Consider the following 26,011-nt stretch of genomic DNA (forward strand, 5'->3'; position numbering starts at 1 on the left):
AATTGGCACTTGGGATGTGATGTGCAAGGTGCTTTACAAGCACCGTTGATCAGTGGTTCTTGCAAAGTCCCTTTTGTGCAAGCTCTGCCTTTACACCAGATATGACATTAGGTGTAGGGCATGTGGGTGTGGCTTGGATGAATCAGCTTCATGGGCCAAATGAACTAAATCAGTCCCTCAGGGCTGGAAATGCCCCGTCTCTGCCTCACAGCAGCATAAAGAACTAAGACTCTTAATTCTTCTGTAGGCTATCATTCATTCTCATTAGTAGATGACTTGAATCTCATTTAGTTTTCTGTTGTGTGACACAAATTTTAAGCTAGGATAAATATGTGCTTAGGAAAGCAGCTAATACATGTTAACTAACTCACTGAAGTTAAGCTGTGGGAAATGAGGAAGGGGATTTCTTTAATTTTTTGCTGGGAACAGCTGTGTGAACTATGGTTTAATGGAAACAAGCTGGAGCGCATTGCAAGCCTTGACATGTATATATCATAGAATCTTGGAATTGTAGAGTTGGAAGGGACCATGAGGATCATCTAGTACAGCCCATATATATGGTGCTATTTTAAAAAAGGGAAGAAAAGAAAAGAAAAAAGATTGTATCCCAATATAAATCTCAAGTGTTAAGTGAAGCACAAACCATTTTTGTGTGAACTTGTTAGTGAGTGCAATTAGAGGCATTGCTTTCCTAGTATGAGTATATTATCAATGTAGGCATCCCTGTTTCCTAAATGTTTTGCGTGTAATTTCTTATAGTGTTGAGTAATTTCTTATCTGGTTGAGCTAACCTGAGAGAGAGTAAAAGCAGTGTGGTTTACAAAGCTTTTTCAAGAAAAGAATGGTTTGAGATGGGCTTTCTTATATTGGGGTGCATTGCATGGTTCCCCCCGATGCCAGACTTAAATGTGTGTTACATTTTCTATTCAGACCTTCTTCCAAGGAGCTTATCTAGCTTCTGTGTGAGAGGTAATGCTAAAGGAATATGACTTCACCATGTGTGATAGTTCCCATTGCCCTTATACAATAGTTTACTAGGTACCCTAACCATTTTAGACTCAATTTGTTGGTTAGAATATGGTAGCCCATACATGCTTTGTTCCAGACAGCAAAACCTTGGGAGCTTATGAAAACAGAATCTGTTCGATTTCAGCTGCTTTAAGTGGCCAAATATGATATTGAGGCTAGAGGTGCATTGCAAATTGCTGACATCCACAGATTACTTTTATTGTGGCTAGCCAGACGACATGATCGTGGCGCCTTTAAGACACTGAACACTGAAAGCTTTTCTTGGTATCACTGTTATTAAAACACTTTATCAAAGGTGGCCTGTTGATTTTATGTAAGAGTCCAAGGAGCAGACTTCTTGAACTTTGGCTTTCTACATGCTAAACAGATTATTTCTACTTTATTCATGGTGGATTGCTTCTGCTGCGTATGCTCTCTGTAGGCAGCATTTGTTGTTTTCTGTATTCAGAAGAATATTTTGGCTCAACAATAAGCAAATGAAGACTGAAGATGTGGCAACACTAGACATGCAAAGCATTCAAGTAAGTCTGTGGACTAAGTTTTCTTTTTTTAAACTTCCTGTTCTGGCTCAGCAGGTTGGTGAAATGGAGGTTTTTATATGTGCACATGTGGAATTAATATTAACCATCTTCATTAATGTAAAAATGGTTTGCTAATACCTTAAGGAGAATGGCAAGAGGTGGTCCTGTACATATTACAAGAATATTTGAGATACTGACGTAACTGTGCCTACATTTGAGGAGTTAACAAGTGTGTGAAATAACCAAGAGACACACGGAGTAATTACTGAGAAAAGCCAGCCCAACTTTTTCTTCTAAAGGACACACAGATATTTTGGCTCTTTGTAGTTTACATTGTTTTGAGAGAAAGAAGGCAAAATACTAATGTTAAGCATTTTTATAGTTGTATAAAATGTCATAAGCAAATGGTAAATTGTGCCTCCTTCTTCTTTTGTACTGGGTTCATTGGTATCCCGCTATCAATTCCAGGATTGGCATGATTTTTGTCCAATGTAGTCAGCCCTTTTCCTATCTAAATAGCTATTGTGGTGTCATTAGAATTTCTGTAGTTTGCATACTTTATATCTGGCAGATTACTTTTCTTTTGGCCTTTTCATAATGTATTAATAATAGTTTTCCTCAGTATTACTCAGTGCTGTGATAGGTGGCCTTCAACTCTTTTTGAAGCATTATAAACAATTTGCCAATTCCTTCGTTCATTTCCATTGATGGTGGTCTGGGCGTTGTGTGTTAAGCGAGTTTGGGAATTGTAGCTTCTCAGAAATGGGAAGTGTGGAAGGAGACGAGAAACAAGCCAGAATGCATAATTCAGGCTTCAAATAAACACTGAAGACAAGAACAGTATTAAGTTACTGGAAGTGGTAGATAACCCCTCTAATGCCAGAATCTGATTTAGGCATAGCTTGGTTGAATAAGCAGTTGATTTGTGGACAAAGTACAGTTAAAAAATGTACATAGAAAAACCATCTAGTGATAAATGATATTTGCAAAAATAAAAGTAAAGAAATGCCATACTGCTTCATCTGATGCATTTTTTTAGCCTTATATAGTTCAGTTTAGCCATTTCAGCATATTCCCGCATTTTCCTAATCCATTCATCTGTCTCTGGTTTTGTTTTGTTTAATCGTTTGCAATACTTTGCAAAGAATAATCAGGCAGCTGTTAGCATGTGACTGAATAGTTCTGAATGTTCTCCTTTTAACGTATATATCAATAGTAATAGTGGATCTAGGCTTAGATATTTTAGTATTTTTTAATAATTATATTTGTTTTATTTCAGAATTAATTTGTGGCAAACCATGAATTTCTATATTTTGCTTGTGTTGTTGGGAATGAGCAGACAAAGATTATTGCCATTGTGTTACAGCTATGCTGATATAAATGAAATCCATGTTCTTGCTGCCGAACACAAATCAATTAGATTAGTCCTCTGTAGGTAAGATAAAGGGCATATGAAGGAGGGGAACCTAGATTAAATGGAACATTTTTTTTAAAGAACAGGCTAGGTTGATAAAAAGCTTTATAACCAGGTCTGGTTTATATCTGATTTTGTATTCCTTTAAAATGTTTACAGATGTTTTAAGACACCATAATTTTGTTTGTTTTTAAACAATAAAAACAACAAGAAGGGGTTTAGAGGATGTGTGTGTGTGGGAGGAACGCCATCACCTCCCCCCAGAGAACGAAGGGTGGTCCGGTAAAGGACTCCGGGGGGGGGGGGCGTGGCCCTGTCCGAAGCCTATGGAGGTGTGGGCCTAAGGCACACCCCCGAGCGGTGACCCGGGGGAGTTCCTAGTTGACGTGCCTCAGCAGGAGACTCCCCCACTATGATGTTAACCCTTCCCCTGTCTCCAGCAAATGGGCTGGAGCCAGATAGTCGATAGGACCAATGCCAAAGCCAATGCCTCTCATTCCTAAATTCAATAAAGTTGTGGCCTAATTCGCCCATTTTAACCTTAAATTCTGGTGTCTTTATTTATCCTTGGTGGGGGGCAGGAACTCGCCACGCAACATCTTTTTTGGCTGCCCCCTGTGACATTTGACACCCCCCCTGTAGCCTTCTGAAAGTTGGTTAAGCGATGCTTTGGGAAGGAGGAATAAGGGCCCTGACTTGGCCATAGAGTTCTCCTGCCTTCTTCCAGAGCCTAGTTAGTGCTTTTCCTGCTTTGTGAAGGAAGTGGGAGGGCTCAAGGACCCTGCCAGAGCCCCACCCCTCCTTCTCAAAGTCCTATGCCTCACTTAGCTGGGTTTGGGAAGGCAGCATGAGAGTAGGAAGGGGGATGTCAAATTTTGGCCTCCCTTTCCTCCCTGGTGCAACAAGACTCTGTGCAGCTCATGCGTTCCATGTCAAAGTACTCTTGCAGCCCACTTGGTAAGAAAAGTTGGATCACCCTGCATCCCTTCAGCAATGCTTGATCTGTTTGTGTTATTATACAGTGTGTGCACGCACATGTGATTTAAAAATGAATTTTAGGACAATCATTCAAGAACGCGGGGATTAATAGCTTTAGGATTCAAAACTAAAGATCAGTTCAGGGGAAAGCGGGAGTCTTAATAGGTAATTATAATCTTTAGAAAACCTAAAGCTGTATTTATTTTTAAGAAGACTTTAGAATACCGTTGTGTATTACATATCAGTCTACCTGAGATAAGTTACCTGAATAGATATATTTGAGGATATTTTTTTGAGCTGTATTTTCCACATAGTAAACATTTCTGTACATTTTCTATAAACCGTAATATATTCATGTTTTGTTCCCAGATAAGCTACAACTGTTTCATGTGCTTTTACAAACTCGGTGAATGCAAAAACTTGCAAGTGAAAAGTAAGGTATAGGGATTTTATTATTGTGCATAACAGATACTATTTAGAATTTGAATGCTAGAAAACACCGTAGTTCCCAGCCTCACAATGTGTACGTTGTGCAAACTAGTACAGCTCAAACTTTGCACTGGTGGGAAGTTTAGGTCCTCTTTTTGTTGAGGCTTAGTAATGGCAGCTGTTATCGAAAGCACAGTTCTGTTTAGCAAACCCTGCAGGAGGGGCACTTCAGGCCCACTTTAATAACTGCAGGGCTGTAAATGTTGGGGCAAACGGCCAAGTTCTTCATGTCCCTCTGTGTAATTCAGTCGGAATTTTAAAAAGCACAAGTTCTATACTTAAGTTTGGTTATTTTTGTACGGAATGTGTAATTAGTAGAAATAATGAGTGGTGAAGGGAGGAGGTTGCTATTCTTGTGAAAACAAAGGATTTGGGTAATGAAACCTATTAACGTGCCTAAAAGTTGATACACAGATTTTGATAGTCTTTTTACAGGTTGGCACAGTATGCTGCTGAGTAAGCGCTGTAGTTTAGTAGTGTTTCATGTAATCCATCTTCAGGCAACACAATAGCCTGTGCAGGACTGCCCAATGCATTTTGCTGCTGGAGGTACAGCAGCACATAGCAGGTGCCTTTCTTCCAGCAATCAAAGTGCATAGGATGCGTCTGATTACAAGTAGTGGGGAATCACAGGTGGGGAGAGGGCTATTGTGCTCACCTCCAGCTTGTGAGTTCACATCATCATCATTTTTATTTGTATACCGTCTTTCTATCTTACAATACAGTGGTGCCTCGCAAGACGAAATTAATTTGTTCCGCGAGTTTTGTCGTCTTGCGATTCTTTTCGTCTTGCGAAGCACGGTGTCGGGAAAGTTTTGGAAAAGCTTCAAAAATCACCAAAGTCTTTAAAAACCTCAAGAAAGGCTACCACACCGCGTTCTATGAGTTGCTCCTCGAAGTCAAGTCGCAACTGTATTAACGGTGTTAAGAAAAAGGAAACAAACTTGCAAGACGTTTCCGTCTTGCGAAGCAAGCCCATAGGGAAAATCGTCTTGCGAAGCAGCTCCAAAAACAAAAAACCCTTTCGTCTTGCGAGTTTTCCGTCTTGCGAGGTACCACTGTACTCAAGGCGGTTTACAAGCTGAAGAAACAAAAAATGTACAACTTATAACAATCTAATGCAACACAAAAATGTGATAATAAAACAAAATTTTAATATAAGCAACCTACATCAAAAGTAACATTCAATAATTATTAGAATAGTACAAAATAATATCAACATATAAAAGTTAAACAGAAATCCACTCAACAGTTACAATAAATAATTTCTAAACTATGATCAATAAAGCAATGGCAAGCCACAGTACATAAAATAATACAATACAAATGGAGAAGCAGAGACCAGAGGGTGGGGCAAGGCAGGTGGAAGGAGGCCTTGCCTGACGGAGTCTCTCCCCTCACTGCTCTTCCTCCAGGCAAAGCTTCCTTAGGAGGAGTCCCAGGAGGAGTTCGCACAGGGATCTGGACTAGATGAGTCTTTGGTCTGAACCAGCAGGGCTTTTCTCAAATGTTTATGTTACCCAAGATCAGCCAAGTTCTTACAGCACTTGAGGGAGAAGATTCCACGAGCACTTTCCTCCCTGGCAGTGAAAATACAACAATAATACATGCAACAAAGAACAGCTTGCTACCTTTTCATGATACACCAGCCATGTGAGGTGGTAGCCTCTTTTCTGCCTAATAATAGGGCTTATCTAAGTACCTTTATACTAAATTTGCAACTAGAAATATTGGCAATGAAGTTTCAAAAGCATAATGATTCTCCTGTGTTATAAGAAAAAGCTGCTCCTTTCCCCTTATGGGGTATCCAAGAGCCCCTTAAGTTGGTTCTCTATCGGTAGGAGAAAATAACAGGCCAATCAGAGAATATTGAGAAGCAAAGCAGCTTTTAAGCCTGATCTTCATTAAACTGTTGCAACAGAATGCTCACTCACCACACGTAGGAGGAAGGAGGAACCCAGAACAATGGTGTGCAAGCCCTTATATAGACTTTTGTAATTGCCCACCCTGTAGCTCAAGACCACCCCCCAAAACATCATACATACATCACAGAAGGAGGTGGTCTACAACAGAAACCCAGTCTGCCAGGATACCTGACAATGGCCAGTGATTGCTTTACTTGGGCAGCCCGGCCATTCTTTTGTGATGGTAAATACTTTAATTCCTGAATCCAGGTCACACAAAGGTGCCCTAAAGACAGGTAAGCAAAAGACAATGGAGAGCTTTCCCATTTCCTTCCTCCTTGCAGAGAAACATTTGAGGTCTATTTGGGAGAGTCAAAATGGTTTCAGGATTGCTCTCCTGTACAATTTCAGACACGTAGTTTATATACTTACGTATGTTTGCCTTGTAAATTTATGAACATTTAATTTACATATTTGAGACCTTAAATTAGCTTTAGCACCCAACAACTCCTGAACTGTAAATCATTTGCTGCCTTTTCCTAAAGAAGTCCAAAGGAAGAGATAAACTGTAGACTTCAAGCAGGATGGTCCCTGACAAAATTTTGGACAGGAAACTGTCAGCTTTCAGCAAACCACCAGAATTACTGTTTGTGAAGCTTAAGAATTCGCTACTAAGATCTGTTCTGTCTCCAGTATTTTCCTCATTTCATTACTGTGCTGAAGGGCACTGGCGGAGGAAGAGGGGTTCAGGGGGAGTGCACCGGCAGCATGATCCCGGTGGGGTGCCATCGCGGCTGCCCCCCACCTGCGCTGGGTGCCATGCCCCCAGGATGCATGCCAGCCACGCCCCCGCCTGCTCTCCACCCCACCCCCCCGTGCCAGAGCCTGAAGCTCCACCATTGCTGAAGGGTCAAAACTTTAAAGGTCTTTGATGACTAAAAAGGCACTAGCAAGTAATTTCCCACTACAGTGGTACCTCAGGTTACATATGCTTCAGGTTACAGACTCCAATAACCCAGAAGTAGTACCTTGGGTTAAGAACTTTGCTTTAGGATGAGAACAGAGGAGGAGGAGTTTGGATTTGATATCCCGCTTTATTACTACCTGAAGGAGTCTCAAAGTGGCTTACATTCTCCTTTCCCTTCCTCCCCCACAACAAACACTCTGTGAGGTGAGTGGGGCTGAGAGACTTCAGAGAAGTGTGACTGGCCCAAGGTCACCCAGCAGCTGCATGTGGAGGAGCGGAGACGCAAACCCGGTTCCCCAGATTACAAGACTACCGCTCTTAACCACTACACCACACAGAAATCGTGCTCCGGCGGTGCGGTAGCAGCGGGAAGCCCCATTAGCTAAAGTGGTGCTTCATGTTAAGAACAGTTTCAGGTTAAGAACGGACCTCCAGAAAGAATTAAGTTCTTAACCCGAGGTACTACTGTAATGCTTCCTTTAAGGAAGTAACTAGTAGTTTTTATTTTTTATTTTTTGATGAAATAAGAGACAGAACAGATCAATTGGATGGGGAAATATCCTTAAGGCTGGAATGTGTAATTTGGATATTTTTCTGCAACACATTTGTATGCTGAAGTTTTTCAATTGCAATTTGCTACTTGAAAGTATGCAGAGATCCAATGCATTTTCAGTGAGAGTTTGTATGTTGTAAGCCCTTTAATGAGTTGCTGTGCTGCTTTATTATCCTATTACAGTTTTTAAATGAGAATGTTCTCCAAAGAGTTGCTGTTCTAGCTGATCCTCTGAATGCTGAGTGTGGTTTTATAATTGAGCCACGTGAATGTGTGTGAATGTTAAGGTACCCAATAATTGCTTTGTCAGCTGTAAACTATTCTTGCCGTCTCAGCTATGGGGCACTGTTGGTTGAGGCTTTTCCTTACTGATGAGGGCTAAAGGATCGATGATGCACAGCATTTTATTATTAGTAAAGTGACTTTACACTAAGCCCTCACAAGATGTTTGCTTGTATCTGTTTGTTTTAAATGATAAAATACAAAGCGACTCATTTCAGCAAATCCGATGACGTGGTTCCGTAAAATACTGCTGCTGAGGAAACTAGTGACTTTAAATTAGAGGTCTAGACAGCTGTGATTAGTTTGTTTGCCTATTTTTCATACTTACAGCCCACCCTTCTCTAAGTGCCCCCCGGGCAGCTTACAAAAAGCAACACAATTAAAGTAAGTTTAATGTACATACAAATAAAAATCACAAAAACAACCATTAGATGAGTGGTCAGGGGTTTCACACAACCACCTTGGCTAATTAGACTAAATGATCCTTAGTCTTCACTGTATATATTTGATCCACTGACCTTTATATTTTACAGCAGGGGTGGGGAACCAATTTAACAATTGAGCACAGATAAGTATAACATCATTTATTATAGAATGTATGGAATTACTATAAAACAATCTCACTAGTTTGGCATCACGTATAGCAACACCTGTACAGAATTGAACCTGGAACCGTCTGCATGCACAGCATCATCTCTACTAGTGAGTTATGATAATTTCACCCTGTGACTAGAGTCTTCAGAGAAGGCTGGAGTCAAGTGCTGTTGAGGCAGCAAGATGCTAAACACAAACTAGGAGAAACCCACTTAGTCTCTTGCTTGCAATGTCTTCATGGCTGGACACATCATGCCCAGAGGGAGAGGGAGAATGTTGCTAGAATGGTTTCTGTTTGGGAGGCATTTTAATTAGATTAAGGTCTTAATTGGCTGATGCTTGCAGCTTAGCATAATGCATATGAAATATTTTAAATCATGCAGATTGGCTTGTGTTTAAAAGATGAACCAGACATTAGTCTTAATATGTTTCTCATGATACTGCTTTCTCCATTAGGATGAGAAAAGTTGTGCATGCAAATCAAATAAAGTATTTTTGTAGGAGTTGAAGCATGTCTTGAAATTCATTGAGCTATCCTACTGTGAGTAAGGCTAGGAGCTGCTCTTTCAGAGGTTTCACACTGGAAGAGGAGGCTCCACTTCCTTCTGAGCGTTTGGTGACTGTAGGGAGTACTTGGCTTGTCAGGCTTTCCCTTTACGTCTGGATAAGGTAGTGCAAGATTTTCTTACTTTGAAACTTCTTACCCTAAGAAGTTTAAGCAAAGATGTATTAAGTATTCCTGTGACTTTGTTTGTATTGGTTGAAATGGGACCAAGATGCAAGGATTTGTTTTCTCCTACTCTCTTCTTTTCTGTTTCTTTTTATTTTCATAGATAGATATGATTGGGGTTTCTTTCTGCTTACTTTAGACTGGGAGGTTCACTTCATAACCTGGTTCACACATTGCCTTTAACCATAGTTAAAATAAACTTAACTTGGATTCCACTGATAGATTTGTTTTTCTGTTTTTTTGGTCAAACTATGGCTTGTTTCCAGGCAGGACGAAGGGAGGGGTGAAACACCTGCGACTTCCAGTACTATACACCAGAACATTATGTGAAGGAATGAAGCACCACAGGAGAACTGGCCCCATATTGCTCAGGAGTACACGGTGTATTAAGTGGTCCAGAAATGCTTTACAGATATTTCAAACATCTGCTGGGGTCCACAGCAACACCATTGGCTCAGAAGGGCTAAAAAACCCCTCAAACTAAAATTATTTAAAGCACATAAAGGTAAAGGTACCCCTGCCCCTACGGGCCAGTCTTGCCAGACTCTAGGGTTGTGCGCCCATCTCACTCAAGAGGCCGGGGGCCAGCGCTGTCCGGAGACACTTCCGGGTCACGTGGCCAGCGTGACAAGCTGCATCTGGCGAGCCAGCGCAGCACACGGAACGCCGTTTACCTTCCCGCTGGTAAGTGGTCCCTATTTATCTACTTGCACCCGAAGGTGCTTTCGAACTGCTAGGTTGGCAGGCGCTGGGACCGAACGACGGGAGCGCACCCCGCCGCAGGGATTCGAACCGCCGACCTTTCGATTGGCAAGTCCTAGGCGCTGAGGCTTTAACCCACAGCGCCACCCGTGTCCCTTATTTAAAGCACATGGAACGTATAAAATAGGTGGTTTGGAAAGCAATTAACGGAATTAGTGTTCAGTTAATATACAGGTATTGGGCTCCACACTGACATCTAGTGGGCAGTCTCTTTCTTGTTAAGAGTTTTTAAAGAAATAGCGAATTTGAAGTGTTTTGCTTGCTGTATCATTAGCAAGCTTTTCAACATGTGCAGTCTAATTTAAATAAATCAGATCCAAGTATTAGGAAAAGTTTTGCTCAGTGAATGGTTTGTTAGAACCTGAACCTACAGAGTAGTTAAACCTACGTTGGTGCAGATCCCATCAGTAACCTGGATGGATGGCACTGGGAATCCAATTTAAGAGTAATATCTAAGTATAATAATCAAAACATAGAAGTTGAGTGTTCTTACGATTGATGAAATGTAGGTAGTATTTCAGAATTTAGAAGTACCAGATGACTTTGTGGGCTTGATGGAGCTGAAAATACGTTGTGCCTTCTTGATGGGGCTTACTGTAGTGACTTAGCCAGAGCTGTGTAAATAAGAGTGGACGTACAAATTGATGTGGGATACATTTGGAAATGGCTACTGGACATAATGGTTAATAAATGAATCTTGCTGTTCAGAATTGGGGCATTCCAGTTACTAGTGCTAAAGACAAATAGGACATTTCCTATTTCCTCTCTCAGAAACCTTTCTTTATAATTAAATGTCCTGTGGATATTACATTTCCCTGTTGACATTAGCATGGTGTAGTATCTTTTTTAAAGAATGAGCAAATATACTAGTTTGTTAATGCAGCACAACCCTATGCATGTTTACTCAGCACTTACTCCCACTGAGTTCAATGGGACTTAACCCCTGATAGATGTGTGTAGAATTGCCACCTAAAAGATAAAGCAATAGAGGTTATAATTTGATTAGCCTAAAGACACGCTCACTTTTATGGTGTTTTTTTTTAAATTTAGAACCAAGAATAAACTTCAGCTGTGCTAATTTCAGCGCTCAGAAGTTGTGCTGTATCAGTGAACACACCTAACATCTGCATACATGGAAATTGTGATTGCACAGTTCAAGGGACATTGTGCTGAAGAGAGGGAGATGTGGTAAAGGTTAAGATAAAATCTCCAGTTAGCCACATCCCTGGCTGTTAAGGTTGCTGCAGGCCTCTTGGGTGCGTCCTTATGCAACCCCTAATCTACCTGCTATAAAACTTACATAAAACGATTAAGCTGAAATGAATAACCTGACATATTAAATCGGCATCCCATGCTGGCCTAATATTGGCCACTAATATAAAACATGCACAAAACAGACTCTGACTTTGGTAGAAATGGAACTGCTTTACAGATCATGGGTTTATGCAATTGCGCTGCTTTGGTGTGGAGTAAATATGCAACACTGTTTCCCCTGCAAGTATTAACCGAAAACAAATATCTGTGAGTGACAGATAAGCAAAATCTCACACCACTGGTAGGAACTAAAACCCCCTACTTCTGATAGCTTGTGGTTCTGGGGATTCATTTATAATAAAGTGATGAGTCATGTACAAACTCCAAGAGCATCATTAACCAGCACCATGCAAAGTTGATCCTGTGGGTTGCAGCTTTTGTTGCACTGGATATTCCTTGGTACAGTGGATTTAGGTGTGCCTAAGTTTAGATTGGATATATACCAGCTTGTAGTGTACAGCTGATGAAATGGACAGGGTTTTTTATAGCATATTCTTCACATTTTCATAGAACCTTCTATGATCGTGCATGGTTTATTATGCTTCAGTTTTGCCTGAAAAAGGAGGATGTTGATTCTTGTATGTTTTGAATTCTTGGGATATACAGTGGTAGAATCTGCTTTAATTTTTGAGGGTAGGTGGGAGAATTCTTCCTGTGAAACCTGTGGAGGTTTTTGAGCCTTTATAGAGAACTATTCCCTGTATTATATTTGTCTTTGCCATGTTTTTTAAACCCTTGACTTCGACTCCTGAATTTGAATTTGTGACCTTTGGATGAAGAATGATGGAGAATTTTTTTGATGTCATTGCTTGGCTATTCACTGTACATGTGTACAGTCATACCTCATGTTACGGATGCTTCAGGTTACGTGTTTTCAGGTTACAGACCGTGGGAAACCCGGAAGTACTGGAACGGGTTACTTCCAGGTTTCGCCGCATGTGCAGAAGCGCTAAATTGCGCTTTGCGCAGAAGCACCAAATTGCGCCAGCACCTGCACAGACACGGTGCTTCAGGATGCGAACGCTGCGAGTTGCGGACGTCCCTCCGTCACGGATTATGAGGTTCCACTGTATAAAGTTATAATAATCCTTTCTGGCTCAATTTCTGCTATAAGTCTTCTAGAAATCCCCCCCCCCCCCCATAATTCATGTAGCAACTTACTCTGCACAAAGGCTAGCAGTGCCCTAGTGCTCTAGGCTAAGCTGTTGCATTCCGTTTTTTCTCTTGTCCAAGACTTCACCTCAGAGCAGACCAATTCAGGATGATGTGGGCATCTTCAGAGCATGCCATGGAGCACCCAGCCCCTTCCAGTTTACTTTTTTGAAATTGAGTGACTAGTTGTTTTGTTTTGTTTTGTTTGTTTGTTTGATTGGAGGGGCATTTCCTTTGAGGTGGGGAAGGGGTTGCCTTTTTCATGGTTGTCAGTTTTGGGATGTGTGTACAAGAGTGCTGCATGTTGTTTTGAAGAAACCTTTCTGAGCATTGGCTGGTTTTTCTTCTGTGAAATGGATATTTTGTAGATCTCCAAATAATGCCCCTGCACTCCAAAAGGTTGAAGTCCTCTGTCCAACACTATTTAGATATAGTGTATGTACTGCCCTTGGAACCTTTGGGTTGAAGAGAAGAATGCAGATTTAACTAATTTAACTAAATCTCAGCCTCTTTAAATCCATTGGTTACCTTTTTCTTTTTTAGCAGCTCCAGTTTATTTGACTGTTAAGTGTTGTAAAAATGTCTTGTGATGAGATATTCTTTGGCGTTTAACACATATTCTGATGTACGCATTTTGCTGCAATGCTCTCAATGTTACTATCATAATATTTTAAGTAAAATGCAATTTCTTTTGTTGCAGCCAATCACACCACCAAGCCAAGGAAGGCCAGATTCACCAGTTTATGCTAATTTACAAGAACTGAAAATATCTCAGTCTGCACTCCCACCTTTACCTACAAGCCCTCCAATCCAAATTAATGGGGAATGGGAGACCCACAAAGATACTACAGGACGCTGTTACTATTACAACAAAGGAACACAAGAGAGAACCTGGAAACCCCCACGTTTCACTCGGGATCCAAGCATAAGTAAAGCAGACTCTGTGAATCAAGTAGATCAAGAGGTAAGTTTAATTGATGCTAACAGCATCCAGCAATGGTGGACAAACTTCAGTTAAAGAAACCCAACCAACCAGTGGTTTTAATTTTCCCACCTCAGTTATGGAACTATTCACTGAGCTTTTTGTTTTCGTTTATTGAGGAGGACATCAGAGCCAAGTCTAATCAAATGGTCCTTGCTTAAAAGTCATGCAACAGAATCGCTTGACCCTGTTTTCCCCCCTTTAGAGAGCATCCCATCCTAGCCTGCATTGGTGACACATGTTTTCTCAGACCTTGTTCACATGTTGTGGGAAGCAAATTATGGCTTACTGGAACTGCATGAATGTGTGGGGTCCCAGTGAGGAGCTCCTGTCTGAGCTAAGCCAAAGTTTGGCTTAGTATGTCATCGGAAGAGAGAGGTTAATCTCTCTTCTCACCAACCACCATCTTGTCCACAGCTCCTGGTTAGCAAGGAAAGAACTGAACCATTAGTTTTGGTTTGGATGACACACTCAGCAAAACCTTAGCTTAGCTTTTCGCAAGACAGGACCTAAAAAGACCCAAGAGGATCAAAGCAACTGGGATCTCTTCTGTGGGAGCACTCATGTTTGCACAGTCCCAGTTAGTTATAGTTTGGCTTGCAGTGATGTGTAAACGAAACCATAATGTAGTAAGAGCAGGGGGAAACCCTTCCCAGTTTTACTGACGGTTACATCTTTAACATGTTATTTCTGCAAGAGCTTCTTGGTTTCCTTCTCCATGGTCTCTATGGCCATGAATTAGCTTTGAATTAGCTTCTTATGTCGAGTAGTAGGTGTGGGTCTTTGCCAGATATTCTAAAAGCAATTTTTAGTGTTGTGACTGATGTGTCTTAACATTAGCAGAAAGAACAGAAGGCCTTAATTCTAATGAAATGTGTCTGTGTGTCCAGTCAATGTTTATGTGCTTGTTGGCAGGGGAAATATTGACAAGCATATGGAAAGCAAAAGGGAAGAGATGGACCTGAGAGAAAAAATCTGTTAATAGCTTGGGGGGAGGGGGAATGTAAAAAGTAAATTTATTGTCTAGAGCATTATTACTTTTGTGTGTATCCATGTGTGTGATACTTTTTCTTGCGCTTGTTTTAAGGTGGCATACACTTGCCTTCCCCAGTTTTATTGACTGACATTTCTGCCTCTTCATTGTTTGTTGGGTTGGATTACTGGTATGTCATCCGATAATTTTAAAATAATTAAGCATTTTTAGTTTTGTTACCTTAGATTTAACAACATTAACTGATATCTTAAACCTAAGTTAACAAAATAAAGTTATTGAGGGTCTTTAATAAGAGATGTGATTCTCCTTGAATTAGATTTTATGTATTCATCACATGTTTTTGGAGTGCTCAGAACATCTTTCAAAATGTTTCAGGGTTCAACTGGATTTTTTTAAAAAATCCCTAAAATTGAGAATAAATTATAACCATTTCACGAAGTATCTGATTTCCCCCCCTGAAATGCCTTACTGGATATAGATTTTTTAAAAATTAAAATGTATTTATATGCTGCTTTTACATAATTGTGCTCAAAGTGGCTCACAGAGTGAAGACATATCAATATTTGTATACAACAAATGTACAAATTTGTAAACATTTCATAAACTGACATTTGTGTATGCATTAGCTATAGTTAACAAACAAATGTTTTTTCCTAAATGTATCAATTATTTTGAAATTTTGAACAATTATCATAAAACAAATACTTTTAGTTATCAAACCTTACATTAATTCATATAACTAAAAATATAAAACAGCAAAATGCATAAATATCAAAATATTAAGCTTTTAAATAAATTACGTTCATCTGTCAAAGCAGCAGCATTTCACTAAGTCAGCCGAAATTCCAGGTACATTAAATTCAGTTAAGATAAGAGTAGCAGAACACTTGACATTCTTCAGAGGTTCAGTAGTATGAAATTTTGAGGGCTTTCTTGATTTTTTTCCAGTATTGTTAAATGAATGTCCTGCTTATAGTGGTTGCTCTTCATATTTCTATTTCACTTGAAATTTTGATTGTGCCATATGTAAAAGGTAAAGGTAAAGGGACCTCTGACTGTTAGGTCCAGTCAAGGACGACTCTGGGGTTGCGGCGCTCATCTCGCTTTACTGGCTGAGTGAGCCTGTGTTTTGTTCGCAGACAGCTTCCGGGTCATGTGGCCAGCATGACTAAGCCACTTCTGGCTAACCAGAGCAGTGCATGGAAATGCCATTTACCTTCCCACCGGAGTGGTACCTATTTATCTACTTGCACTTGACGTGCTCTCAAACTGCTAGGTTGGCAGGAGTGCCCTATGTAGATCTAAATAAAAATAGAGATATATATTCAGGCCTATTCTAAATGCTCCCCAGTGTAGAATTTTCCTTTTTCACAGCTTCCTCATACTGTGTTAACTTCTTCATAGCTACCCAGTATGACACCAAGGTCTTATTGCTGTCAGTCACTGGCAATTCAGATCCCATTAGCATATATGTGAAATTACGATTCTTTTTGTCCCAATGTGCCTATTTTCCATTTGCTATTTTACTGCTCGGTCACTCAGTTTAAATGTATCTTTTTGGAGTTCCCAGCAAACACTTTTTGTTTTTACCTCCTCTATCAGTTGGGTATCATCATAAGAACAGCCCTGCTGACCTACAACCCTTCTAGTCATGTGTCTCACAGTGGCCAACCAGATCCCTATCACCAGCCAGCTTGACTACCTCACTACACATCCCTAACACTAGATAATTTATGAACAAGTTAAAAAGCACAGGTCCAAACACAGAACCCTGGGGCACCTCACTTACTATCCCTCTGGTGGGAGAACTGTCCATTTCTGCTTGCTGAGCAGTGAACATTCGCAGGGAAATTGATAGGAAGACAGAATGATAAATATTAAATGTTTATAGATCACACTTTTCATAAAAATACTACATATATGCATAATTTTATTTGTATGCTGCCTTCCCACAGCTTAAACCATACTCAAGGTGGCTTACAACATTAAAAGAATGCATAACTATAACATTTAAAAAATATACAACCAAACTGAACAATTTCCACATAAATCACAGCGTCTAAGATAAAGATATAATAAACCAACAGCAATAACCCCACCAAACAATACCCCAGCCCAAGGGTATATCCCCAACATATGGTATACAATGTACAAAACTTTGATAAAAGCTTGTTGGGGAAAAGAAATTCCTGTTTCAAAGGACTTTCTGAGTAATGGATTTCAATAGATGTCTGAAAGTAGGCAGGGGTTGTTCCTCCCAAGCCTCTACTGGCAGGGAGTTACACAGGTCTCAGGACCTGCCACAGGAAAGACTCAGTCCTTTGTAAAGGCCAACTGAACCTCATAGGTGTGAAGGACCCACCAGAAGTTCCCTATCAGAGGATCTCGATTATTAAGGTGGAACATAAGGAATCAAGCAGTACTTGGGGGGGCTTAAAGTGCTCTGGGCCAAAGTTGCTTAGGGGTTTGTGAGTTAACACAAGCACATTTGTCCCTGACCCAGTAGTGATTGGCAGGCAGTGCAGTTCTCTCAACAAGTTGCCAGTAATCTGCAGGCTGGTTGTTGCACTGTGCCCAAGCTGGAGCTTCCAGATTAGATGCTCCCATCCACTGCCTGTTACCTGTAAGTGCCCACCTGCAACCACATTCTCATCAGAGCTCATAGTATGCTTCAATCTCTGTGGATCTTCTTTGTTTGCCTCAGACTTCAGTAGGACATCTATTGTTCCTCTAATGTAATCTCAGCTAAAGTTACTCTTTTTCAACTTTGAAATGCCCAAAAGGCATGTGAGTCTCACCTGACTAATCTCTTCCAAAAGCTTTCTGTTCAGTAATAACCTGACCTTTTCCCTTGGAAGTAGATTGTATTTCACTTTCTGCCTCTTAATTCATGTTTCATTTAAAGTTTTGACTTCTAATCAAGTTCTAACCTCTTCTAGAATTTGACCTAATATAAATTCTCAATACTTCTGTATGTTTGACCATTTATAGACTCTTTCATCACAAGAAAACTCCTACAGTTCTTGTAACAGCCAGTCAGATAGTCAGTATGGTTCTCCTCCCAAAGGGTGGTCAGAAGAGTTGGATGAACATGGCCAAACGCTATATACCAGTGACTATACTAAGGAAAAGGTACACACTTTTCTTCATCACATATATTCTAAGCTAGTAGAAATTTAGTAAGTAAGAACTCAAATAGGTGTGATTTTGTCATTGGTGGTGGAAAAGTATTGCTTAGTGACAGTTTCTTCCCACTCCCTTGAACATTTTTGTTTTTTGCTCATTTCTAGGCGCTTTTTTGTTTGGTCTCTGTGAAACTGCTCTTATATATTAGGACTGTACTGCGTTTAGCTTCCATTTTCCTGCAAAAAAATTATGTTTAGAAATGTCATTGTACAGTCTTATATGTACTCTGTAGGTTTCTTATGTTGGATAGCAAGGTTTTAAAGTTTTGAATATGTATTACCAACCCGGTGTCATGTTTGGCAAGTTATAAAGTTCAGTTAATTTTCTTATCTGTGGACTGCATAATATCTCATTATCAACAGCTGCTTTCCCTCCCTACTGTGTTATAGGTTTGTTTAACAAAAAGTAACTCTAAAAATGATGCTTGAAGGAGATGCAATTCTCCCCTTCATGCTGGAATAAACAGATTACTATCCTATTAATGTCATCTATAAAATTCAATATTTGAATTATGAGAAGCATAATGTTTAAAACTTCGGAGATTTCTGTATTAAATCATCATTGAAAACAACCATGTGCCTGGTCACACTAGCCACAAGGCAAGACAAACTACACTCACTATCTCCTCCTACAAAAGAGAGGGAAATGGCGACACATTCTGTCTCCAGAACCAAGGTCTCTTGCTCTGAAAGGGGAGAGTATTGGGGACGGGGCTGTGCCATGTGCTGCCTCCAGAATAGAGTTCTATACTGCTGTTGTCCCCTTGGACAGATACTGGCTGTTTTGACTGATCCCCATTTTTTGTTCCCCTCTAGCAGTGCGAGTAGAAAAGAGAGCAAAAGCAAAATCTAGTTCCAGTGTGTGTTTTCCATTCTATTCAGACTCAGCAGACATTGTTCCTGCTTTTCATTCTGTTCCCCACCTCCCAAAATACTGTGAGAACAAGCTGTGCTGCATTTGAATGATGGATAGATCTGAAGAGCTATGTGAGAGACTGAGTTCTGAGATACTGCTTAGACCAGGGACTCCTGTGGATTTCCCACTTTCCTCTCCTCCAAAGCCTTGTTCTGTTTAGATGCAGTGTGTTCAGTAGGGGGCGGTTGTTGTTTGCTTGGTTATAACTATTCAGGTAGTGGAGAATTGCCTTCAGTTATAATAGTTGGGCATTTAGCCTACAGTAAACTGTTCTTCCACTAAAAAGAATGAAATGTACATCCAATTTTCCTTTACTATGTTAAGCAAGATTAAGTTTTCCTAGTACTATATGATAGCCATGAGTCACAACGCTGCACCTAAAAACACCATTACAGACAATAAGACTTCTAAATCAATGCACTGAGGATCATGTCCTTTGGAAAACTATTGTTAAGTGTATGCCCTAATGTGGTGTGTGTGTGAGAGAGAGACAGAGAGAATGAATTTTACTTTACTTTAACTTCAGTGAAAAACTTGGTCCTCTGTTGAATTGCATACCTTGTGGAGCTCTTCTTGATTGTGGAAGCATTCCACTTGACTCTTGGGAGTATGGGAATGCCTTGTGTTACAACAAGAATATGTAGAAGCTAGACAGTTATGCCTTTGTGGACAGGTGGGTGATTTTTTTATTTTGGTGTACTGCTTAGTGCCTTCTGATTTCTGGTATTCTCCTGAAGGAGGTTAGGCTCAGTAAAACTTGGTATGATTTTGTTCTTTTCATGTTCTTAAGAAAAAGTGTCTATTCAGGATTGTGTAACACGGCTAGTTATGCCTTTAACTGTGAATTGTTCTGAAGCATGCACTCCTTAAAATGCTTGTTACCTTAAAATGCTGTGGGATAGGGGTTCTAGTAAAAAAAAATTATACTATGGAAAAATAAAGTTAGCCCACCTCTTATAGGGTTCTTGCCTAAGGCAGAAGATTTTCACATGCAAAATAACCCTATTTTGAATAAAATTACAATATGGCTCTTTTTAGAATGTCTTCAAAAATGGAGCTGCTATAGTTGACAGTAGGGAGAAGAACCAGTTTTATGTTGTAAAAAAGCTGCTGTTCTTATTTAGAAACCATGGGACTTAAATGTGTATAAAGCAGAATTTTAAATCATTACAATTATTATTTCTTACAATATAAATTAATTGTGACAACATAATACTGTGTACTATACATTTATTATAGTTCCAGGTATGTGACCAAAAATGCTTTGAACGGACAGCCATATTTCAGGAATACTCTAGTTCTGGGCTTCCTGGACTAAGCAGGGGTTTGGGCTGGATGGCCTTTTAACACCCCCTCCCTATTCCCAGGTGTGATTCCACGGGTCTTTATAACCAGCTCTGGCTATATAAAAACAGAGGTTTTCTGTCTGTGTGTTTGGAGGGGGCTCAGAATCTGAAGTATTTCTGTTCTCCCATTTGACATATTTATAAATTAAAGATCTGGGGTTTTTTGTATTAAGTGTTTTATTAACTTTTGTTTCTGTAGTGGATAAAGCATGTTGATGAACAAGGTCGGCCATACTACTACAATGCAGATGGATCCCGGTCAGAATGGGCACTGCCAAAAGTGAGTAACCAAAGGAAAACAATGTTTCCAGCTTCCATCAAAAGCTGTATCTTGCTGCAATTCATCCCAAAACACATGTTTTTTTATATCTCTGGAATAGGTGTTGTTGTGTACTCTGCTATTTGGCAATCCTCTTTAAACCGATTTTGCAAAAAACAAAAATCCTGTTGGGCGTGCCCCAGAACTTAGGCACGCCCACATTCAGTAAGAATATCCCCAGGCATAGTGGGAACCCAATATTTTTTAGATTTTTTTGAAAAAGTATTATTCCCCACCCCCCTTCCAGGTCCATTGAGGACTGAACATGTTTGCTAACATTAAGTTAGTTGAGAAAGAAAACCAGAAGGGAGGGTGAAAATGGAACTGACGGGAAGCTGCGAGTGAACTGGAAGATGGAGCTGAAGCAACCCAGGAGATTTCCAGACCCTGCTGATCAGCTGGCAGGAGAGGCTATAGCTGAGAGAGAATGCAAGGAACGCACATGGGGCGAGGAGGAGGAGAGTGGGAGGTAGACGGTTGTATCTCAGCATCTGTTCCTTGGCTGCATTTCCCTTCATTTCTCTCCTCTCTTTCCCCCTCCAAGAGATTGTGAAAGAAGATTGAGAAAGTGTCAGTTAGAGGCAATCATTTCAATGTCTGGGTGGGTCACTTCCTAGTTCACAATGGGAAACTATTTTCAAATGTTTCCAAGGACAGAAGCGAAAGTCACCCATAGAAATCCAAGACTTAATGTGGCAGGAATTTGACACCTGCTTATCTGCTCCCCCACAAGGTAGTAGCTAGAAGGAGAGTCACTGCTCTTTCTAACTCATTGCTTATTTTGTGTGAAATATTTTTCTTTCTTTCTTTTAAACAAACTTGCTAATGGAAAAGCTGCTAATGCACCTCGTTGTTTCAAAATTGCCTGTTAGGAAGGGCAGTTGCTGGGAGAGTGTAGTTCATGACTGTCCTGCAGTGCAGTTAACTGAATACTGCAAATTAGTCTCTGATTGGCTTGTGACAGTCCTGTAGTTTTGTCTAGAGGCATTCCAGGTTGAGCTGATACTGTGAAAGCAACTCACAACAACCCTGCAGTATTTCCCCATTGCTTTTATACCTGAGTTGGAGATTGAGCTGAGAGTAGTATACAACAAGTCTGCAGTGCTTATTATTAGAGAGAGGTGGTTGTATTCTGAACTTTGGGCAGCTGTGCAATGTAGTCCACTGTTAATACCGCAGGCCAAAGCTGTGCATTGGCTGGCCAGGGCAAATTCAGCACTCATATGCATGTTGAAGCCATGCTCTACTGATGTGCATGTGCACTGGTTGAACATCAGTTATTGATGCTTTTTAAAACGTCACATGAAATAAGATCCAAGTTAGAGCAGGGAGTTTGGGCTTTGATGCTAACCTTTTTCCAACCCTTTCAGCTCCACCCTCAGGTGACACGAATACACTGTAACATTTTGTTGAAGAGTCCCAGTTATTATTTGTAATCTCTCCCCCCACCCGCACACATAAGTGGACAAACACCTTGAAATAAGGCCATTGACTCTGTAAAGAGCTGCTTTTCAGCAAAACCATAAGCAAAGGGAACAGTCATACAGTATCCCATACAGTAAGCTGTCTTAAATTATAAAAGGTAAAGGGACCCCTGACCCATTAGGTCCAGTTGTGGCCGACTCTGGGGTTGCAATGCTCATCTCGCTTTATTGGCTGAGTACAGCTTCCGGGTCATGTGGCCAGCATGACTAAGCCGCTTCTGGCGAACCAGAGCAGTGCATGGAAAATAGGAATTGGCAAATGTGCTTATGGATTCATTGAGATGTTGGGAGAATTGTGTTTCCTTTGCCTCTGTGATCCTAGAGGTGATGAAGCTGACTCCTTCTTAAATGAAGTTAAAAGATTTGGAACTAACTTCAGAGCATGCATACTCTCTTCTCACATTTTCCCAGCATATTGATGCATCCATAATTACAGTGCAGGAAGGTCTGTTTTAGAAGAACATCATGGGGACGTGAGAATGTTAATTTGAAGAACGTTGAGTGGCAAAGCTGTACCAAATTTAAGAAAAGGCATGAGAGAGGTCTCTGACAGACAAAAGAATGCAGGAAACAATTGAAAACTTTAGGCTTTATATGCCATTGTTTTCAAAATATGGCCCCAAATACTTCAAGGCATTGGAGACGTCTGCTTTCAGAGTTTGTGCTTCAATCCTTTGCCATTAAAATATTTGACATCAATGTGTCAATAGCAGTTTGCAAGGCCAGGCCTTTCCACTGGAAGCCTTGTACCAAGTTCTAGGCCAGATCCCCCCCCCCCAGCCCTATAATTGCAGAACAGTTACATCTTGTTTTTAGAAGATGAGCTTAGATTTTGGTGTGTTTTACTGATATGTGTATTGAGGATACAATTTGGCTCAATTTTGATATGGTTGTATAGTTTTATCATTAGCAAAAGGCTGGAATTTCACGCATGTAAGCACAGTTGGTCATAAGTCAAACCATTTTGTTAAATATCTGGTTTTGGGGAAAGGGGCACAATATTTAAATTTTGTAGAATAACACTTTAAGTTATTTAGTTAGACTCCATCTCTAGGTATCTCCTATCATTCAGAACTGTTTATATTCAGACATGGAACTAAACCATGCTCCTCCAGTCCATTTTCTAGGTCCATATCCCAGTCTTTTACCTCTTCACATGCATCTTTGGTTCATTGGTTTTGATTCTGTCCAAAATGCTGAATATGAGCTTTGGAAATAAATATGTGTCACTCTGGGAAGCTTACCCTGGGCTGCCTAACAGCAGACACCATGCAACGGGTTCAGCCTCAGTGTTGGCCAAAGAGCTCTTCATTTCTGAAAAGCATATTGGTCATTTTTGTGCAGAGCTTCCTTGTATTGTGATGAAATATTGTCATGCTACTGCACTTGGGACTACTAGGATCGATGCCACTTGTTGTGTAGGTGATGAGACTCAGTCAGTCAGTCAGTCAGTCAGTCAAGTTTATTGCTTAGAGCCAAAGGCTGCTGCACTGTATGCAACATCGTTCAATAAAATATATACTAGTTTGATACAAAAACTTGAAACATTTACTTTATCAAAACATAACCTAATCTGCACAAAGCTATCGAAACTCCTTAATATACAAATTGAAACATTAGACAATAAAATTTGTAAGCTAAAATCACCACGGGGCCACTAATATATTCATCAATCTTTATTACGGTCCAGAGACCCAACAAATCGTTACAAAGCAATGCACAATTCATACAGCCTACCTCCAGGTTAAACAAGCATTTTGTTCAAAAGATAAGGATCACTGGTTCTTGCAACCACCGATAAAAACTTTGCCACTGCTAATATTCTAGTGTTTGTTCGGTCTTCCAATAGGAACCTGACATAGTGAGCCTCTGATTTTCCCAGGAAAGGTACCAGCAAGGGTAATATCAGTTCAGCCCTGGCTTGCTCATATTTTGCACAGTGCAGCAAAATATGTTTTATGGAATCGATGTCTTGAGCACACAAGCAAAGTCTGTCCTGGTAGGGAACTCCTCTCAACCTGCCATCCAACACTGCAGAAGGAAAGTTTAGTCTGGCTTTGGTGAAAAGCCTTCGATAATTCGGTTCTATCAGGTTTTTAATGTAAGGTGTTAACTTAAAGACATGCCCATACACTAATATATTAAAAAATGAGACTCAATATATTTAGGGGCTGATTTTCTTTGACAAACTGCTGTGTGTGTGTGTGTGTGTGTGTGTGTGTGTGTGTTTTTAAGTGATACAGGACTGGATTTTTCACTTAATGATACTGGCAGATCTTAATTTGGATATTTTTTCTGACATTTGTGGCGCTCTTCTTAATGCCTATAGCTTCCTTGAATTCAGTACTAGGTTTGGGGAACTCAAAATTCTTCATCAGGCTCTACAACTAACTCACTGAGGTATGATACACATAAGCTAGATATCTCTGTCTTCCCTGTCATGTCCTTTCACCTTATCCTAGACAAGGCAGACTTGGAGAGGAATAAGGAATGAACCAAGTTCTTTGTTTCTAGCCTGAGATGAGAGCCAGAAGGAATACTCAGCATGCAACGTAGCTGCCAACTTTAGTCTGCAACCAAATGTACTGGATCAATTAATGCAAGAAAAACACTTAAGTGATTTGATTGGGGAAGGGGTGGAAATCAGTTATGCCACATACATCTAGGATTGTTATCCATTTCCCCCTCATGCTAATTTACAGACAGCCTTGACTATTTTTATCTGCTTATTAATAACAGAGATGAATGCTAGGGAAGGTTCCAGGAATATCAATACTGTCACATTCTGTGCTATCTGCATTGGAATGAGAACACTTCTAATGTTAATTCTGATACTTTGTATTTGTTTGTTACCAGTGGATTTGGGAATGAATTTGGAAAGTTAAGAGTCAAGGAATAGCAGAAAAATCTTCATGCACCTTTGTAGAAATGTTGGAACAGCAATCCATTATTTTACATGGAAGTGCCGTGTAATATTTTAGATTTAGTAAACAAATTTTTATCATAGTGGTACCTCAAGAATGGTACTCTGGAGGGAAAGGGTTTATAGAGGGGCTTGGCTTGTACCACAGTAGGATTATGTTGACCTATGATACCAGCCTAATGGAATTGGACTAAAATGGCTCTGAATAGACTGGAAAATAATCTGTAAGCCATGGTATCAACTTTTTCTGCTGTATAAAATATCAGCTGCCACTCCTGTCTTTTATGATTTGTAGCATCAGGAAAGCCTGCTATAAAAGAGCCTTCCTATTTTTGTAAAACTGTACTCCAAAACATATGAGTTGCATAGTTATTCAATTCATATATTGCCTACTTGGACCAATGTAATTAAGCCCAGTATGACACTAGTGTCTTTCTGTGGGGCCTTACTACAGATTTGATTAATTGATTGGGTAAGTGTTGCATGGGCAGGAGGCATCTTTTGTGTGTACTGTAGGCTCATATACGGTCTACCTTCTGCAGCCATTCACAGCAGAGGGAGAGGATTAGCTGAGGGGGAAAACGGAGGGAAATTCAAACCCCACCTACCGCAGACAGGTGAGTCACGGGTGCTTACCCCATGATTTATGCAATGCCAAAAACAGAGACATCTGTAAAATAATAGCCCTCCCCCTTGCAATTCTTAATCTGGCTACTTTATCAGAAAACTACAGAATAAAAATAGGCTTCACCTTTCTTATTCACCTTCCTACAAACAACAACATAGCACATGACTCCCAAGAGTAATTTCATTTGTTAATTTTGACTAAGATAGCTATTCTATAACGTTGTGTGCGCATCTTTCCTCACATGACTGGTTCTGTTTCCTCCACTCCCCCACTCCAACTCCTTAACCAAAAGTTTTTAGGCATGAATAACAGTGTAAGTGGCATTGCATGGGTTGAATTAATTCACAGACTGTTACTACCCATTTCAGCATGATTTGGAATCCATACGGACACATGGGGTATCTCTTATCGCCTAAGCAAATTGATTGTAACTGGCAAAGCAAGACCAGTAATATTACTGTGTCAGTTCATAGTAAACATATACTGTTTCATACATAGCCTTAGCAATCCTTAAAACAGTCCTGTAAAAAAAAACAAAAAAAACC

The 26,011-nt window shown here is 40.2% G+C and overlaps 1 protein-coding gene across 1 annotated transcript in view; it reads left to right on the forward strand.

Moving 5' to 3' along the window:
• ARHGAP12 (Rho GTPase activating protein 12) overlaps positions 1-26,011 on the forward strand; it is a 65,058-nt gene that overhangs the window by 17,139 nt on the left and 21,908 nt on the right. Inside the window, exons 3-5 of the mRNA XM_028749861.2 lie at positions 13,390-13,653; positions 17,657-17,797; positions 20,312-20,392. Of these exons, the coding sequence (XP_028605694.2) occupies positions 13,390-13,653; positions 17,657-17,797; positions 20,312-20,392 (486 nt within the window). The remainder of the gene's footprint in view (positions 1-13,389; positions 13,654-17,656; positions 17,798-20,311; positions 20,393-26,011) is intronic.

This window comes from Podarcis muralis, chromosome 12 (genome assembly GCF_964188315.1).
Source record: "Podarcis muralis chromosome 12, rPodMur119.hap1.1, whole genome shotgun sequence".
Classification (NCBI taxonomy): Eukaryota; Metazoa; Chordata; class Lepidosauria; order Squamata; family Lacertidae; genus Podarcis; species Podarcis muralis.